Genomic DNA, 18,444 nt, shown 5'->3' on the forward strand with positions numbered 1-18,444 from the left:
GGTTTCTATTGAACTTAAAACTAATTACTATTTATCTTAAGAAATAATGGGGTGCCGGCCCAGTGGTGCAGCAGTTAAGTTCGCACGTTCCGCTTCTCAGTGGCTGGGGGTTCGCCAGTTCAGATCCTGGGTGCGGACATGGCACTGCTTGGCACGCCAAGCTGTGGTAGGCATCCCCCATATAAAGTAGAGGAAGATGGGCACGGATGGTAGCTCAGGGCCAGGCTTCCTCAGCAAAAAAAAGAGGAGGACTGGCAGTAGTTAGCTCAGGGCTAATCTTCCTCAAAAAAAAAAAAAAAAAGAAATCATATCCATAACAAAAAAGAAATAATGGGAAACATTTTCTAGTATCAAGTATAATCAATATTTTTAAATTTCCACATGCCACAACCTTTTAAAATACAAAAGTCTGGAAAGCATTTGGAACCTAAATTCATTCTTTTCTTTATCTGACACTGAGCCATCCCTGATTTGTGGAGATGAAAATTAATTAAATGAATTAAATAGTATTTATGTAAGGAAGCTTTCAGTAAGGAAGTTTGATTTATTATGTTGCTATTATTTATTTTAAAAATAATTCCACTTACTTAGATAGTGTATCGGAATAGTTTAATATCACTTCCTTATTCTATATATGGGCACCATTAGGCATAGTATGTGAATAGAGGATGAAGCTGAAGCCCAGGTAATTATGTGGCTCATTTAATGACATAGCTGTTAATAGACAACAGCCAGGGTCCCTGAATGCAGCCCTTTGATTCTTGGCACAGATCTGACTTTTTCTCAAAACTTACAGCCATGGGCCTACTAATGGCCAAAAGGCAATTTCTGCCTGTGGCTGTGATACAGTGTTTTCTTTTTAGTCCTTAGTGATTATTGGACATTCATAATATGTAGTATGCTTCATAGTACTTCATTGAAGACTTATCAATTAATCTGAATCTGGTAGGTTATTTAACATTTATATGAAATATCCATATTGCTATTGCAGATGTTTTTAAAAAATCACTAAGCAAATTTAGTTTCTGTTTGTTTGTTTTTAGGGAACAGCAGAAACTCATGAGCTAGCGGAAGGCAGTGCTGCTGATGTTCTGCATTCGAGAATCAGTGGAGAAATAATGGAATTAGTTCTGATGAAATATCAGGGTAAAAATTGGAATGGACATTTCCGTATATGTGACACACTTCCCGAGTTCTTTCTTGTGTGTTTTTCTTCTGACTCTACAGAAGTAATGACACTCGACCTGTCAGTACATGTCAGGCGAATTGGCAGCCGGATGGTGCTGTCTGTCTTTAGTCCCTATTGGCTAATCAACAAGACTTCTCGGGTTCTCCAGTATCGTTCAGAAGATATTCATGTGAAACATCCAGCTGATTTCAGGGATATTATTTTATTCTCTTTCAAGAAGAAGAACATTTTTAGTAAAAATAAGGTATGTTTTTGTTGATATAACTAGTTAAAGTAGAGAAATTCATAATCTGGAAACTCTAGAGTCATTAGCCTTCCCTAAAACCATGCTTACCTATTTGCTGAGTGCCATTGGTATAAATTAGGTCCAAGAAGACTTCTAAGGCATATGTAATCAAGTGGGATCTTAGGAACTAACAACAGTTTCTTGAGGCTGAGTTACTCTTTCCTCCAGTGCCCCTAGAATTAATTCTGTTCTTGAAGTACTGTTAGGTTGAAAGCTTGATTTTATGTGGTTTGCCAGTGACTAAATGGCATTTCAAAAGAGGGAACAGTTGAATTTGGCTTATGTTAACTGAACCCGCCTGTGTCTGAAGCTCTAAGCCAGGCCTTTGAGAGAGAAACCTAAAGCTTGGGCCTAGTCCTTGATACTCTGGTACCTTCTTTCCTTTTCAGACTCATGTCTTGATACTACTTGCCATGCGCTTTCCCAAGTACTCACCTCTAGGCCTTTGTATATGGTGCATCCTCTTCCCCTACTCTTTCCCTGTCTGCCACATTGTTTCTGGTTATCTGCTGTTCATCCTTTGGCATTCTGCTTAGGCCTGACGTGTGAAGGATTTTCAACCCTCTAAAGTAGGGCTAGATATCACATCCATGTTCTCTTAGAGCAGTGGTTCTCAAATTTCAGTGTGCATTGGAATCACCTAGAGGGCTTTTAAAACAGATTGTTGGTTGTACCCCTATAGTTTGATTCAATAGGTCTGGGTAGAGTCTGAGAATTTGCATTTCTAACAGTTTTCCTGGTGAGGCTGATGGTACTGGTCCAGGAACCACACTTTGAGAACCACTGTCTTAGAGTGTTGATTAATACATGGTATTGTAATTACCTGTTTATGTGTCTGACCTCTGGTTATCCTAAGGCTTTTTTATAATGTAGTTGGGTGGGCGGAGGTTAATACAGGAGCACAGTTAGGTCTCTGCTCTAAAACTTTATCTAAATCCCATAGCCAGAAGTAAACTTTTTACTCTCTCACCTTCATAGCATTTTGTACCTGTTCTATGGCTCAGATCACATTGAGTCTTGCATCATAATTATTAGTATGTATTTCCTTTCTCTGTGTTTAGTTGGAAGCTCATTGAAGACAGGAACTGTGTTCTGTTGTCTTCCATTCTGCTTATCACAATGCCTTTCATTTAACATTTGCTGAATAATTGTAAAGGCATAAATTTATATGCTAAAACTTTAAGAATTTGTTAGCTTAATATCATAAGTCTAACACTGGAAAATATCATTTTATAATATAAATCTTTTTAAAACAGCAGAGGATCTTATTGGTATAGATCTTTAAAATCACTGTATTCATTGTATGGGTGAATGGAAACATCAGAGTTCTGCTTTGATTGTATTGGCCCTAGAGTTTCTGTGGTTCTGTTACCCATTTGCAATATGACTTTGATTGTATTTTTCTTTGTCCCATGATACTAAATAAACTTCTAGTTGTCTAGCAACTTTCCATCAAATAAAATTAATATAGCCTTTTAGGTTTCTTATATGATGGTATGTGTTCTCTGGTGTAGGTACAATTAAAAATTTCAACTAGTGCCTGGTCCAGTAGTTTTTCATTGGATACAGTGGGAAGTTATGGGTGTGTGAAGTGTCCTGCCAACAATATGGAATACCTGGTAAGATTCTGCTTGCTTCTTTACATTTGACTTCATTCATATTTTTTTCAGTTCAGTAAACTAGCTAGATCCTAAGGGGTACAGAAATTTGAATTCAAAGTATTATGTGAACGACTGTTATCTCTTTACAAATTTCTATGGCCATTAGTAGCAAAGTGAAACATGAATCTGTCAAAGTTTAAGATGGTGAGGTAAATCCATCCAAGTAAGCAACTTGATAAATATTAGTGTATACTAGAATCCTCATTCCGTACGACTCTGCCAAATGTTTCTTAAATCTGATGGTGAAAATGTGAATAATCTGATGCCAGTTTGCCTGTTTTATTACCACTTTGAAATTTTTATCTTATTTTGTTAACAGCAGAGAATAGGAAAGCAGCAAAACCTGAACCTCTGTACTAATTATAAAACAATCTATGTTTGAAATGTTAAAAAGTAAAGAATACAAATAAATTAAACCTGTTATTATAAGTTATCATTAGTTAAATTACTGATTGATAATTCTTGAATTGATTTCTGGTGCAGCCAAACTAAATAACCAAAACTTTTTTCTTAGAAGATCATCACTAGTGAAATATGGCTTATAGTAATTTATTTAAGAAATCTTATTTTAAAATATTTTAAGAAATCTGTTTATGAATGGGGTATGTGTGTGTATATTTCAGAGAGCCTGTGTAAAGTACTAGGAAATGATAAGTTTGTTTCCTTTCCAAAGGTTGGTGTTAGCATCAAAATGAGCAGTTTCAATCTTACTCGAATAGTTACTCTGACTCCCTTTTGTACCATTGCAAACAAGTCATCGTTAGAACTAGAAGTTGGTGAAATTGCATCTGATGGTTCAATGCCAACTAATAAGTGGAACTATATTGCTTCCTCAGAGGTAAAATTTTCCTTTCCTACAACTGGCTCCTAAAATGTACAAATAAATATAGACATATAAATAAGAGTTGCACGTACTTATCTCTTTGTCCTACTTCCTTTGCAACCATATTTGTGTGTTAAAATATGACAGCCAACTTTGAAGGACTTTTCTTTTGCATTGTAAGCATGTGTTAAAAAAAGAACAAAATTGTTGATAAATATTTACCACTAGCCCAGTCTAGACAGTTAACACTCATTTTCTGGTTCTTCATATATGTATAGAATGTGGATATGTACTGTGAAAAGTACATAAAGATAATATGCTATGTATTGTCTGAGTAGGCAAGATAATATCTCTGTATTCAAGGAGCATATAATCTTGGAGGGCTTAAGACTTGGATAAATTAACACATGGAGAAAAAGATAATGTGTGCCGTTATAGGTAGTTGTAGACTTTCTGAATAGATGAGCTGGAAGTTTTCTTGATAATTGATTAAAATTCAGCCCTTCACTTTATGGAGAAGAAAATTGAATCTCATACTTTTCTAAGGTCGGTAAAGTCTTGGAAGTTGAGATCATTGTGGTCTAGATTAAAAGGGAAAGTTTCGTAGAAGTGGTGGGATTTGAACTAAACTTCAGTAAGATTTGAGAAGATGAAGAGAATGAAGGAAAGGAGGGGAGAGGACATGTGCAAAGGCAAATAGCGTTAGTGGTTGCCTTTGCATGAGTTTTCAACCAAACCAGCTGACCTTAAGGATAGAATCATTCTTCTATATGTCTCAAAAAAAAAAAGATTCTAAAATTATTTCTAAAAATACTTAGCAAGATGCTTAAGAGGAAGGATTCCAATTACAATACAGACAAATTTAAAGTTCTAAGAGTCATGGGCTTTCCAAGGCATTTAGAATGATCTCTGTAGACTTGACAACAAATAAATGCTCATTATCTTCTTGTCTTTGATGTGGGTCTGATAACACTAGTATTTTTGTTCAGAAATGGAATTTACCCAATATTCTATAACAGAGGGACATTTTATATTTTATTAAGAACTAAAATCTCAGTTTTACAGATAAGAAAACTGAGGCTCAAAGAGATATATGATTGAAGATTAAACAGCTTAGGAAGATAGCGTCAGGACTTCCAGCAAGATCTGTGGTGTTCTCTCCTCTGCCTTCAATTGTCTTTCTGGTTACCTAGGATAAGATACTATGTGAAATAATTCATAGTGTATTAAGGAATTAAAATGGGATGTGCATAAAAGCAAATGTTATTAAGATTATAGTCTTTAAACATTCAAGATATTTGAGGCTTTCGTAATAAGTTCTTCAGTTTCTCACACTGTAATTATTCCATAAGTACATATAGACTAATATCTATATTCTTCTGATTGAGTTTCTTTGATTTCATAAATAGTCATTATAATGTCAGTAAACTTAGTATGAGATGTGGAGGGAATATTTTAAGAAACCTAGTAATAAATGGCTCATGATCAGTTTTAGAATTGAAAACTTAATTAGCCACTGTCTTATTTATACTACAGTATTGTTTTAAGACTGATTGTTAACTTTTCTATTTTCAGTGCCTTCCATTTTGGCCTGAAAATTTGTCAGGCAAACTTTGTGTGCGAGTGGTGGGCTGTGAGGGATCTTCCAAACCATTCTTTTATAACCGACAGGATAATGGCACTTTACTGAGCTTAGAAGATCTGGTAAGTTTTCATGTTTTAAAATAAAATGTCTTTGATTTTTAAAATTTGCTTTATTAAAACATGCTATAAAATCTACTGGTACTTATTTGAAGGTGCTAATATATCAATATATAGTGCCATGTATATATTTGTAAGAGATCAGAGCCCATGTGCTTTTCAGTAAGAACGTAAGAAAACGAACTTTTTCTGTCTACATAATTTATTGAAATTCCAAATGTAAGGTCAGGTTAAACCAGTACCTCAAACATGCTTTTTTTCCCCTACAATAGAACGGGGGTATCTTGGTGGATGTAAACACTGCTGAACATTCCACTGTCATAACCTTTTCTGATTACCATGAGGGATCTGCACCTGCTCTGATAATGAACCACACACCATGCGGCATCCTCACATATAAACAGAGGTATGAAAAAAAAGTGTTCATGGAAAGTCTGATTTGCTTTTACTGACCCACAATCCCTTCTAGGAAACACTTGGGGCTAGAAGTGTTTCACGTTCCAATTTCAGAAAGATAATATGGAACACATGCTGTTATTACTAATACCCTCAGCAGGTTTTGAGATAATACTCTAGTCAAACACGTTAATATTTTTGTAGCAAAACATGAATATTCATAGTAGGTGGGATAAATAAAAATTATTAGTAGTCTCACATCAGTTCAGATCAGGTTTTGCTGCCAAATGACCTTTGACACCAGACTTACAGAAAAATGTTTAGACTTTTGGAGCTTTTAAATTTCAGTATTGCATATATGGAATTGTGAACCTGTTTAAGCATTGTCTTTCTTTTGTAATCTGATAATGCTTGGTGAACCTCTTCCTATAAATCTATATCTAGTTTTTTTTTTTGGTAGGGATAGTAGAAGATTAAATGAGAGGACACGGAGTAGATGGTGGTGTTGAATGTATAGGACAGGATGATAGGAATTTCGTTGTGTTTGCCTGTGCTGTCATTTGGCTTGGATGATGCCATTATTTAATGATATAACAGATAATTTTAGACCCTTAAAATATGTAATATTGTATATTTCAAAGAATTATTATAAATCTGTAAGATGTTATTTTAAATAAATAATTCTATATATATAAATAACTTTAAAAGTACAGATTGGGATTGAAACCTAATTGGGTTACTTTTTTTTTTAAGTTCTCTGGAAAGTGTTTTGTATTATATGGACCAATACTTCTTAAACTTTAATGATCTATTTTAAGATCTCCTGGAAATCTTGTTAAAATGCAGATTCTGATTGAGTAGATTTTAGGTGGGGCCCAGGATTTTGCATTTCCAGCAAGCCCCTAAGTAATGCTGATGTTGCTGGTCCACAGACCGCACTTTGAGTAGCAATGATATGGATTCAATTTTTGGTGTTTTTTTCTGAGACTCATATTTCTTATGTATTGTATTTGATTAAAAAGCTTAAATTTAAGCACTGAGTGAAGTTCTTCTGCTACTAAAGAATTTACTGTTCACAACCGTTTCTACAGTGCACTCTTACCAGCCTTAAGTGGTAATTAAGTGGACCCTTAATTAATTTCACTGGTCTGATCTTGTCTGGATCAATTCAGAGTACACTGCAACTTCAGAAAGGACAATATTCTGTTCCCTCAAGCTTCAAAACCATTAGCTTATTGGACATTTTAGGGTATTTATTTTTAGGTAGAGTTGTGTTTTATTAACAAATGCAATTTTACAATATTTTTATACCCGTCTCCTCCTCAGTAAACCACAGGTCTGGGTTTCTCAAGGCCAAGATATTTTCATCTTCCCTCTGTCGGTTGTGTTTCAGTGGGTCACAGGAAGAAGTAGAATTGCAGCCAAGACAAGCTCGACTTTTTGCCTGGGCAGATCCTACTGGTACCAGAAAATTGACATGGAAATATGCAGCAAATGTTGGGGAACACGATCTGTTAAAGGTATTATTTGATGTGAATGAGTGTTGTATGATGGTCTGATGGCAAAGGAAGTAGACAGGCCAGCTTCACACAGACGTCTTTGTCCTCACTGAACTAACAATGAATTGGAAGTATTTTCAAAATAAATTACTTTTGGCCTTTAGATTGCAGGTAGTTCATACCAATATTTTATCGTAGATCAGTCAGAATAATATATTTACAATGTGAAATATAGACCTGCTTCATATTGACCATAAAGACCAGTAAAGTACTTTTTTATTTACCTTTTTTTAAAAGGAAGGAATTTTAAGGCTAAGTGAAAAACAACTTTATTTTGGACATATGTATACCACTGTTGGCTGTGAGGTTTTTAGACATTTTCCCCATCAAGGCCATGTGTTTTGTTAATTAAAGGAGTCTGGCAGTATGCAAATTATCCAGTTTAAGAAATTTAATGAAATATTTATTTAAACAATATTTAGGTAGCTAAATTAATCAGATATATTATTTCTTAGACTTTGGGAAGGGCTTAAGAATTCATCTACTAGCCTCCCTCTAATATAGGAATTGCTCCTGCATTGTGATAGATCATCTAATTTCTATAGAAATATATTCTGTCATGAGAAGTTCATACAGTATGATATTCAATTGTCTGATAATGCCAGTTGTTAAAAAAGCTTTCTTGACTTTTGCCTTAAAATGGTAATTGGCCAACGGTGACTTAATTATCATTTCCTATATTCCCTCTGAAATACCCATAAAAGAGATAAAGACTTAACCACTTTTGAAACACCAGATTGATAGTTCTCTGTTATGAGATTCTTGGAGTGATTTTCACCATAATAATTCGATGGAGCTCTGTTGGCTTACTTGTGCTTTACTTTTTGCAATAGAGAAACCCTCAGAGTTTGTAAGAGGCTTACATTCCCTGTCGCTATTAGCTCCCTGGCACAGAGCAACAGGAGTTCTACTGGGGGTCCCTGCACTATGCTGGTATTATTTCCCCTCTCCTCACATTTAATCCTACTCAGCAACCACAGCTCCCAGAAAGTAGTACACAGACACGAGAGAGAGAGAGTGGGAATGACATCCTGGAGGAGGCAATTAAGGTCTGTATATTGAGGCAGATTCAGAAAGAATCATGTTAATAGTGTATGCAGGGACTTGCAGGTTTTAATGTTTTTCTTCCATTTAGTGTTAGAGAACCAGGCAGTAGGGTGAGTAGGTAATTGCACCTCAGTCAGCGGGATGATCTGCCAGGTTATGAAAACTGAGCTAGAAGTAAGGCAGTTGCCCATTTCCTTGTTGACTAAGTTGATCTGAGAAGGGAGTTCTGCTCAACCCAGGTGGACTTGACAAGGGAGTTCAAAGAAAATCCATATATTACTAACAAACACTAGGTCTGAACAGATCTTTCCTCATTAAGTTTGAATAAACAGGAAAAAAACAACATGGGGTATCTGAAAAAAATACTTCAGGAGAAAAATGTAGCCTTATCCTGTAGATTCAGAAGGGTGATTATACCTCTGAAAAATTTTATACTATAGGTGGACCAGAAGAAAATTTTCAAAATGTATGCCTGGCATCCTCACCTAAGTTATAAAGATGTGACAACTATGAAATAGGAGAAAGCGTGGTTAAAGAGAGAACAAAGTGACAGGGGAGTGGGGGAACGATATATTCTTTGTATATGATACTTACACCATTTAATCTTAAGTTTTAATTAGAGAAATATAGATTAAAGATTATGATTTTTTAAAAAGCTGTTAATTAGTAGAACTAAAATCAGTGATAAAAGAATTTTAAAAGAAATGAGAAAATGAAAATAAAGAAAATCTTGACCTTACAGTAAAAGAAGGAAACCTAATGAAGTATATAATAAGTGACAAGTACCTTTCATTGAGTGTATGTCATGTGTTAATGCTTTTCATATATTATCACTAGTTCTTATGATTGAACTTAGAACTGCTCGTTAGAATTCAAAAACGGGTCTGTCTGACTTTACCGTCCATGGACCATGCTTCCCACCAGTTATGTCAGTAAATGAAAATGGTTTAAATTCTCCAATTAAAGGACAAAAAACACTCAGATTAACTTAAAAAATACCATCTAACTATATGCTACTTACAAGAGATCTATCTTAACCAAACTAACACAGAAAGTTACAAGCATGAAGAGATGGTAAAGATTTAACAGGCAAACAGAAGTAAAAAGAAAGCAAAGTTGTTGATTTTAATTTCTGAACAACTGTAATTCAAAGCAAAAACCATTAAATAGAGTATGGTAATATGACAAAGAAGGCATGATAGCCATAAACTTTCATGCAACGAGTAACACTGTGTCAAAATATGTAGTTTAAAAGGCTCGAGGTCAGTTGAAACACAGTTACCTCAGGATATTTTAACACACCTCATTTAATTTTTAACAGATCAAATAGATAAAAAATAAATAGGATTAGAGAGTATTTGAATAATAACTAAGATAGAACCAAGATACGTATCAAATTTTGTGCTTTACAAAGAGAGAATTCACCTTGTTAATAGGTATCTGAACTATTTACTAAATTTGATCACTTAATAGAGTAAAAAAAAGAAGGATAGGCTACTTTGACACATGTTAAAAGCAACAGATTAAGGAAAAGCAATAGGTAAATTTTAAACAACGACAAAACTCAACTATTCCTATGCTCATGGTAAATCCTTTATTTGTTTTTTGGGGTTTTTTCAAGAAAGCGTAAGATGAAAAGCACATAGTAGGTACTTGTACTGCCTGTTGGAATGAACTGTTGTTATATTTATCTTAAGCCCAGAACAACGAGGAATCATCATTTTCATCTCTGAAAACACCAAATCAAGCCTCATATTTTTAAGTGCTATTTGAGACCTTCAGCCGCAAAGGCTATTCTTAGTGAAACTTAGTACAAACTGATCACCATACTTTCATTATTTAACGATGTGATTTATGTAAATATTTGCAATGTTATAAATTATTAGAACATAAAAATAAACTATGTTAGTTTTGCTTGACGTTACTCTTCTAATAAACTTCTAAAGCATTCTGTTCTCCATTTTGGACAAGTAGGCATTTTATGGCATTGGTGTGGTTAAAGGATACTCTTGTTCTTGCTGGGTGCCCTTTGAGCACTAACTAGGTAACTCAAACTAAGGTAAAAAAAAAAAAAATTAAGCACTATTAATCTTTGTTCTTGCTTGAAAAAATTGGTGAGTATGTTTTAAAATAGATTATAACTTTAATTTATATCATTTTGATGGCTAGAGTTTTCTAATTTATAGTCATGCTTTTTAAATGTTCTCGGTGTAGTTCAACTTTATGTAATAAAAACTTACTGATTGTGAGTTTAATATAAAGTCTCTCTTTTCCCCAGGATGAATGTGGACAGTTTGCATATGACGCAAACATCCAGATACACTGGGTATCATTCCTGGATGGGCGCCAGAGAGTTTTGCTTTTCACTGATGATGTGGCCCTGGTTTCCAAAGCACTGCAAGCAGAAGAAATGGAGCAGGCCAATCATGAGATAACCTTTTCTCTTCACAGTCTGGGACTTTCACTGGTTAACAATGAAAACAAGCAGGAAGTTTCATATATTGGCATAACCAGGTATGGAAGAAGGAAGATAAGGCATCAGAAATCTTTAAAAGACGTTGAGTTCATAATATCAGATTTGATGAGAGTAAACAGATAGCTGTTCTGATTTTGATATACTGTACATTCTTTCAGCACAACTTACTGAATAGTTGTTTTCACTGCTAGTTGAAAAGCCCCTAAAATAGAAAGATGACTAAGATAATATAATGTCTTTGCTCTTACAATTCTCATTTTCAGTCAGTGGGGAAGAAAGAGGTTTGGTTCTTTCTTTGTTGTTTGTATGTATTTTTTAAAATGAGTAATAAAAACACTGAGAAATGATACAAAGTATTTACATGTGAGTGGAAAGACAAAGGTAGAAGCAGCTATCTGTTCTGTGCAGCAGAGACTGGAGGAGCTGGCGTGGCTCGGGAAGCTGACAATGAGTCAGATAAATGGGAAAAAAATTTTCATCGAGGAGGCAATATTTGACATGGCTACATAATCTTTAGTGGGTGTTTATTTAGAACTTTTTAATAGTGATGGGACCAGTTATTTTCTCTGGTTCTGCTTATATCTGTGTAAGAAAAATATTTGAATTTATTTATTTTTGTTTTTTGGGTTTTTTTGGTGAAGAAGATTCTCCCTGAGCTAACGTCCATTGCCAATCTTCCTCTTTTTTTGCTTGAGGAAGTTTAGCCCTGAGCTAACATCTGTTCCAGTCTTCCTCTGTTTTTTGTATGTGGGATGCCTCCACAGCATGGCTGATGAGTGGAGTAGGTCCAAGCCTGGGATCCGAACCCACAAACGCTGGAGGCCAAAGTGGAGCATGCAGAGCTTTAACCACTCGGCCACAGGCTTGCCCCTATTTTGTTTTTTTTTAATCACACTAACGGGTAAAAGACTCATTCTTTTTTGAAGGCTGATGGGTGGAATGGTTGTTACCATGTACAGCTAGCATAGATCTATCCATAAGCATGTGTTTAGTAAAATAAAAAGTTAAGTAAAGAAAAAGATCAGGTATGTAATGCCCTTTGCATAACACCTAACAGATTACAGGTTCTATAAATGATATTATACATTCCATTAATATAATGTTAATACATTTATGTATATATGAATAATATATTCTTTTGGTTATACATTTCAGTATCGTATAGTATTTTTGAAACTAAATATGAAGATCATTTTTAAGTCATATAAATCCGGGTTTCTCCACTCTCTTGTTCTTTGATATAACTTATTTTTACTTTAATATTATATATGATATATTTTATCAGATTGGCGTTTATTTATTAGGACGTTAAAAAATTCATCTAAAAGAACATGATTACCTTTTTTCTGACACACTACACAATCAGTACTCATTCAGTAAGGACGTGTCCCAAGGAAAATAAGTCAGTTACATAGTTTTTTAAAATAGGCTTTACTTTTTTTGAGCAGTTTTAGGTCTACAGAAAAATTGAGTGTAAAGTACAGTTTCCATATACCCCTCCCATGTTTCCCCTGTTATTAGCATCTTTCAATAGTGTGGCACGTTTGTTACTACTGATGAGCAAATATTGATATGTTATTATTTTCTAAACTCCATTGTTTATGTTCTTTACATTAGAGTTCACTCTTTGTAAATTCTATGGCTTTTGACAAATGTATAGTAACATATATCCACCATTACAGTGTCATACAGAATAGTTTACTACCCTAAAAATCACCTATGTTCTGCCTATTCATCCCTCCCTCCCTTCCCTTGAACACCATTGATCTTTTTACTGTCTCCAAAGTTTTGCCTTTTCCAGCATGTCATATCATTGGAATTACGCAGCGTATAGCCTTTTCAAATAGATTTCTTTCACTTAGCAATGTCCTTTTAAGGTCCCTCATGTCTTTTTGTGGCTTGATAACTTACTTCTTTTTTTCACTGAATAATATTCTATGTTCTGGATGTAACACAGTTTATTTATCTGTTCACCTATTGAAGGACATCTTGGTTGCTTCCAAGTTTGGGCAGTTATGAATAAAGCTGCTATAAACATCCATGTACAAGGTTTGTATAGACATAAGTTTTCAGTTCATTTGGGTAAACATCAAGGAGTGTGATTATTGGATCATATGGTAAGAGTTTGTTTAGTTTTGTAAGAAACTGCCAAGTTATCTTTCAAAGTGGCTGCACCGTTTTGTATTCCCAACAGGAAGGAATGAGAGTTCCTGCTGTTCCACATCCTTGCCAGCATTTGGTGTTGTCAGTGTTCAAGATTTTGCCTACTCTAATAGGCATGTAGTAGTTAGATCGTTGTTTTAGTTTGCAATTCCCTAATTACTTATGATGTTGAGCATCTTTTCTTACGTTTATTTGCCATCTGAATATCTTCTTTGGTGAGGTTCAGATCTTTTCCCATTTTTAATTTTTCATTTTCTTATAGTTGAATTTTAAGAGTTATTTGTATATTTTTGAATACCAGTCTTTTGTCAAATATGTGCTTTGCAAATATTTTCTTCCAGTCTGTGACTCGTCTTTTCATTCTTTTAGCAGTGTCTTTCTCAGAGAAGTTTTTAATTTTAATGAAGTCCAGTATCAATTTTTTCTTTCATGTATTGTGCTTTTGAGGTTGTATCTTAAAAGTCATCACCAAACTCAAAGTCACTTAGATTTTCTCCTATGTTATCTTTGAGGATTTTATAGTTTTGTGTTTGATATTTAGGTCTATAATCCCTTTTGAGTTAATTTTTGTGAAATGTGTAAGCTCTGTGTCTAGATTCTTTTTTTTTTGTTTGTTTGTGACTGTCTAGCTGTTCCATTACCATTTGTTGAAAAGACTGTCCTTTCTCCATTGACTGCCTTTGCTCCTTTCAAAGGTCAGTTGACTATATTTGTTTGGGTCTATTTCCGAACTCTCAATTCTGTTCTCTTGATCTGTTTGTTGTTCTTTCACCAATACCACATTATCTTGATTTCTGTAGTTTTATAGTAATCTTAAAGTAGTGCCAGTCCTCCAACTTCTTTCTCCTTCAATGTTGTGTTGGCTATTTTGAGTCTTTTTCCTTTCCATATAAACTTTAGAATCAGTTTGTCAATATCCACAAAATAGTTAGCTGAGATTTTACTTGAGATTGCGTCAGATGTATAGATCAACGTGGGAAGAACTGCTGTCTTGACAGTGTTTGGTCTTCATATCTATGTGCGTGCATATTTCTGTTTATTTAGATCTTTGATCTCTTTCATCCAACTTTTGTAGTTTTCCTCATATAGATCTTGTACAAATTTGTTAGGTTTTGTTTATACCTAAGTATTTCATTTCTTTGGTGCTAATGTAAATATTATTGGGTGTTTTTTTGTGAGGAAGCTCGGCCCAGAGCTAACATCTGTTGCCAGTCTTCCTCTTTTTGCTTAAGGAAGATTGTCACTGAGCTAACATCTGTGCCATTCTTCCTCTATTATGTGGGGTGCTGCCACAGTGTGGCTTGATGAGCAGTGCTAGGTCTGCACTCAGGATCTGAACCTGTGAACCCCAGGCTGCCGAAGTGGAGTATGTGAGCTTAATCACTATACCACTGGGCCGGCCCCATTGTGTTTTTAATGTTAAATTCCAGTTGTTCATGGTTGGTATATAAGAAAGCAATTGACTTTTCTATATTAACCTTGTGTCGTGAAACTTACCAGTTGCAGGATTTTTTTGGTTGATTCTTTGGGATTTTCTACATAGACATTCATATTATCTGAGAACACAACTTTATTTCTTTTTTCCAGTCTGTGTACCTTTTATTTTATTTTCTTATTGCATTATCTAATATTTCCTGTACAATGTTGAATAGGAGTGGTAAGAGTGGACGTCCTTGCTTTGTTCCTGATCTTAGCAAGAAAGCATCTAGCTTCTCACCATTAAGTATGATATTAACTATAGGTTTTTTGTAGATGTTCTTTATCAGGTTGAGGAAGTTCCCCTCTCTTCCTAGTTTGCTGAAGAGTTTTTATCATGAATTGGTGTTGGATTTATATAATTTATAGTAGACATGTTATTCATTACCTTCATTGACTGATGTCACATAAACAATTATGTAGTGAGGACATTGGTAACATGGTCATTGACTAATATCAAAAAGCTGTGTAAATTAAAATATTACGGAGTTACATTCTATCCTTATGAAACGGTATTCTCTAATCAGGGATCAGCAGAGTATAGCCCATGAGTCAAATCTAGGCCATTGCCTGTTTTTCTACAGCCCTTGATCTAAGAATGATTTTTCACATTTTTAAATGGTTGAAAAAAATCAAAAGAAAAATAGTACTTTGTAAAACATGAAAACTATATGAAATTCGAAGTTTATTGCCCATAAGTAAAGTTTTATTAGAACACAGCCTTGCTATTTCTTTTAGATGTCCGTGGCTGCTTTTGCACCATTGCTTAGTGAACAACAGATGACAGTGATGTAGTTGTAACTTGAGAGTCTTTGAGTGCCACACGTATAGCTATACTGCAACTTTTAGTTTTTATTACTAATGCATACTTGTCAAAACAAGAAGAGAAAAGTGGACTTTGAATGTGTCTCTTATAGGGCACAGTTATCAAATGAAATGGCAAAGCATTATTTTATTATGTAAGGACACTATTCCTATGCTAAAAGAATAAGATGTATTTTTTTCTTTTAAAGATTTTATTCTTTCCTTTTTCTCCCCAAAGCCCACCCGGTACATAGTTGTATATTGTTCGTTGTGGGTCCTTCTAGTTGTGGCATGTGGGACGCTGCCTCAGCGTGGTTTGATGAGCAGTGCCATGTCCGCGCCCAGGATCCGAACCAACGAAACACTGGGCCGCCTGCAGCGGAGCGCACCAACTTAACCACTCGGCCACAGGGCCAGCCCCGAATAAGATGTATATTGACATTTCCAAACTAAGCACACATCACAGTATGCCCAACTCACAGGACAGCAATGGGCAGAAAAATTAAAAAATTTAAGACAAAATATCTCATCACAGAAGAATGCCTTTACAAAAATAAAAAACCAAAAATGAAGCTTCAACCAAAGTTAGTTTCTGAGTGAATCATTTGTTAGCCAAGCAAGGAGAGTCTTTTACCAATGGTGAGTTAATTGAATCATGCCTGATTGTAGCAGCTAAAGAAAGGTATCCAGAGATAATAAACTTGGGACCATTAGCCTTTTGGTGAGAACAGTTGCTTGAAGAATTGAGGACATTCAGAGCAACATCAGTAGTCAATTAAAAAACAAGGCAAATGATTTTGAGTGGTTTTCTTTGGCTCTTGATGAGTCAACAAATGTTACCAATACTAAGTTGTTGTACATTTGAGAAGCCGCTGCTGAGTTTGAAGTTACTAAAGAATTAACCTCTATGAATGGCATAGAACAACTACGGTGAGAATATTTTCAAACAAGTTGAAGAAATACTAATTCAGTACAACCTCAAGTGGAATCTTCTAAGATACATTACAGCTGATGACGGGAAGAAGATGTGTGGAGCAGAAAAAGACGTAATTGGACAAATTCACAAAGCTCGTCGTAATGTAATGTTTAAAGGCTGCAGTTATTCATTTTATTGTTCTCAGCAGATACTTTGTGGAAAATATTTGGATCAGTCGTTTGTTATCAAACCAGTAGTGTCAAATAGTGACCTTCATTCACTCTTGCGGACTTAACCATCATTAGTTCTGTGAATTTTTGTCAGAAATGGAAACAGTGTCCTGACTTGTCTTACCATACACCCGTTTGATGACTTAAACAGTGATACTCTTCATTGTACTCGTTTTGAGTTTCTGGCCAAGATGAAAATTCTTCTGAATGAAAAGAACCACCCTCAACCACTATTATTGAACACTGAATGGCTTTGGAAATTTGCTTTTGCTGTAGAATTGATAATGAATTCAACCTAAAAGTAGAAGACAAAAATAGTGCTTAATTGTGAAACATATACTGCAGTAAAGTCATTTCGACAACTAACGTTTGAATCACAAGTAATGTCAGGCTGTTTTGTATACTTCTGTACTGTCCAAAGTCAAAACAAGAAGTAAGAGCTCCATCCCCACACAAGTTTGGAGCACATATATTTTATGACCCACAGCTACAGTTCCAGCGATAGTTTTTCTATCCTCAATGCAAATGCAAAGGAAATTTCCACATTTCAAAATCCATTTGACTGCTTAATGGAAGAGCTTCTGCCTAAACTTCAATTTGGGAGTGATTGATCTTAATGCATTGACTTGCTAATAGGCAACTATCAAGAGAAGAATCTAAAAGAGTAGGAAATCAAATTTTAAATTTAGAACTTTCTAATAGAAAATAGAATTTTATAAATGCATTTCAAGCAATACATATGCTCAATTAAAATAATATCCTCATAGATCGATATCAGTATTTGGCAGTACCTATCTATGTGAAAGGACATTTTTAAAGATACTCATTACAGATCAGCATTAACAAATGAACATTTGCAATAGATTTTGATAATACAGAACACTAACTTTAAGCCCTAATTAAGTGAAAAGTTGTCACCCCCACAAAAGAAGTGTAAAAAAATTTCTTTTTGTAATTATGTATAGTGACAGATCTTAACTAGACTTATTGTGGTGATCATTTTACAATATATATAAATATTAAATCACGTTGTATGCCTGAAAGGAATGTCAGTTATACCTCAATAAAAACATAATAAAAAATTTAAAAAGTATATTTTTCTCATTAATGAACTTGTGTTTTTAAAAATTATACTCTATTGTCGTTTTTGTATTTTGAATTTCATCAGTTAAAAAAAATCCGTGAAAGTCTTTTTTTCTCTTATTCTTTAAGTACCTACATAATAACCTCGATTTTGTCTCAGCCCACAAAGCCTAAAATATTTACAAAATGGCCCCTCACTAAAAGTGTTTGCCAATCCCTTAATTAATTGATGTCAATGTGTGATAGAAAAACATTTTCCCTGCTCCTTTCCCTTATGTACTTTTGTAACACAGGTATATTTTGGGTTTAAAAAATCTCTTATACCTTATAAATATAATTTTCATAGGAGATTGATAGTTGCAATAATCTGGAGTTGAATTACAGTTCCACAAACCTAAGTACATATTCCTAATTTAATTTTCTTTGTGAATTATTTTAGTTCTGGTGTTATTTGGGAAATGAAGCCAAAACGGAAATGGAAGCCTTTTAGTCAAAAGCAGATATTCTTGTTGGAACAGTCCTATAAGAAATATCAAGAATCAAGAGGCCATGGCTGGATTAAACTAGACAATAATTTTGAGGTATACCAAAATTTTTTTGTTTTGGTTTTTATATATGTATTTTGGTGGTGGTG

At 34.5% G+C, this 18,444-nt stretch overlaps 1 protein-coding gene across 6 annotated transcripts in view; it reads left to right on the forward strand.

The window, feature by feature from the left end:
• The window catches only part of VPS13C (vacuolar protein sorting 13 homolog C), a 170,788-nt gene that overhangs the window by 123,158 nt on the left and 29,186 nt on the right, over nt 1-18,444 (forward strand). For all 6 annotated transcript variants that reach the window (XR_011426108.1, XR_011426104.1, XR_011426105.1 and 3 more), the window contains 8 exons: nt 1,044-1,433; nt 2,990-3,094; nt 3,810-3,974; nt 5,535-5,663; nt 5,933-6,066; nt 7,450-7,576; nt 10,941-11,176; nt 18,250-18,391. Coding sequence is in view for 3 of the 6 variants with exons in the window: in XM_023616352.2 (XP_023472120.2) it covers nt 1,044-1,433; nt 2,990-3,094; nt 3,810-3,974; nt 5,535-5,663; nt 5,933-6,066; nt 7,450-7,576; nt 10,941-11,176; nt 18,250-18,391 (1,428 nt within the window). In the remaining 3 variants the exon portion in view is untranslated. The remainder of the gene's footprint in view (nt 1-1,043; nt 1,434-2,989; nt 3,095-3,809; nt 3,975-5,534; nt 5,664-5,932; nt 6,067-7,449; nt 7,577-10,940; nt 11,177-18,249; nt 18,392-18,444) is intronic.

Source organism: Equus caballus, chromosome 1 (genome assembly GCF_041296265.1).
Source record: "Equus caballus isolate H_3958 breed thoroughbred chromosome 1, TB-T2T, whole genome shotgun sequence".
In the NCBI taxonomy this organism is placed as follows: Eukaryota; Metazoa; Chordata; class Mammalia; order Perissodactyla; family Equidae; genus Equus; species Equus caballus.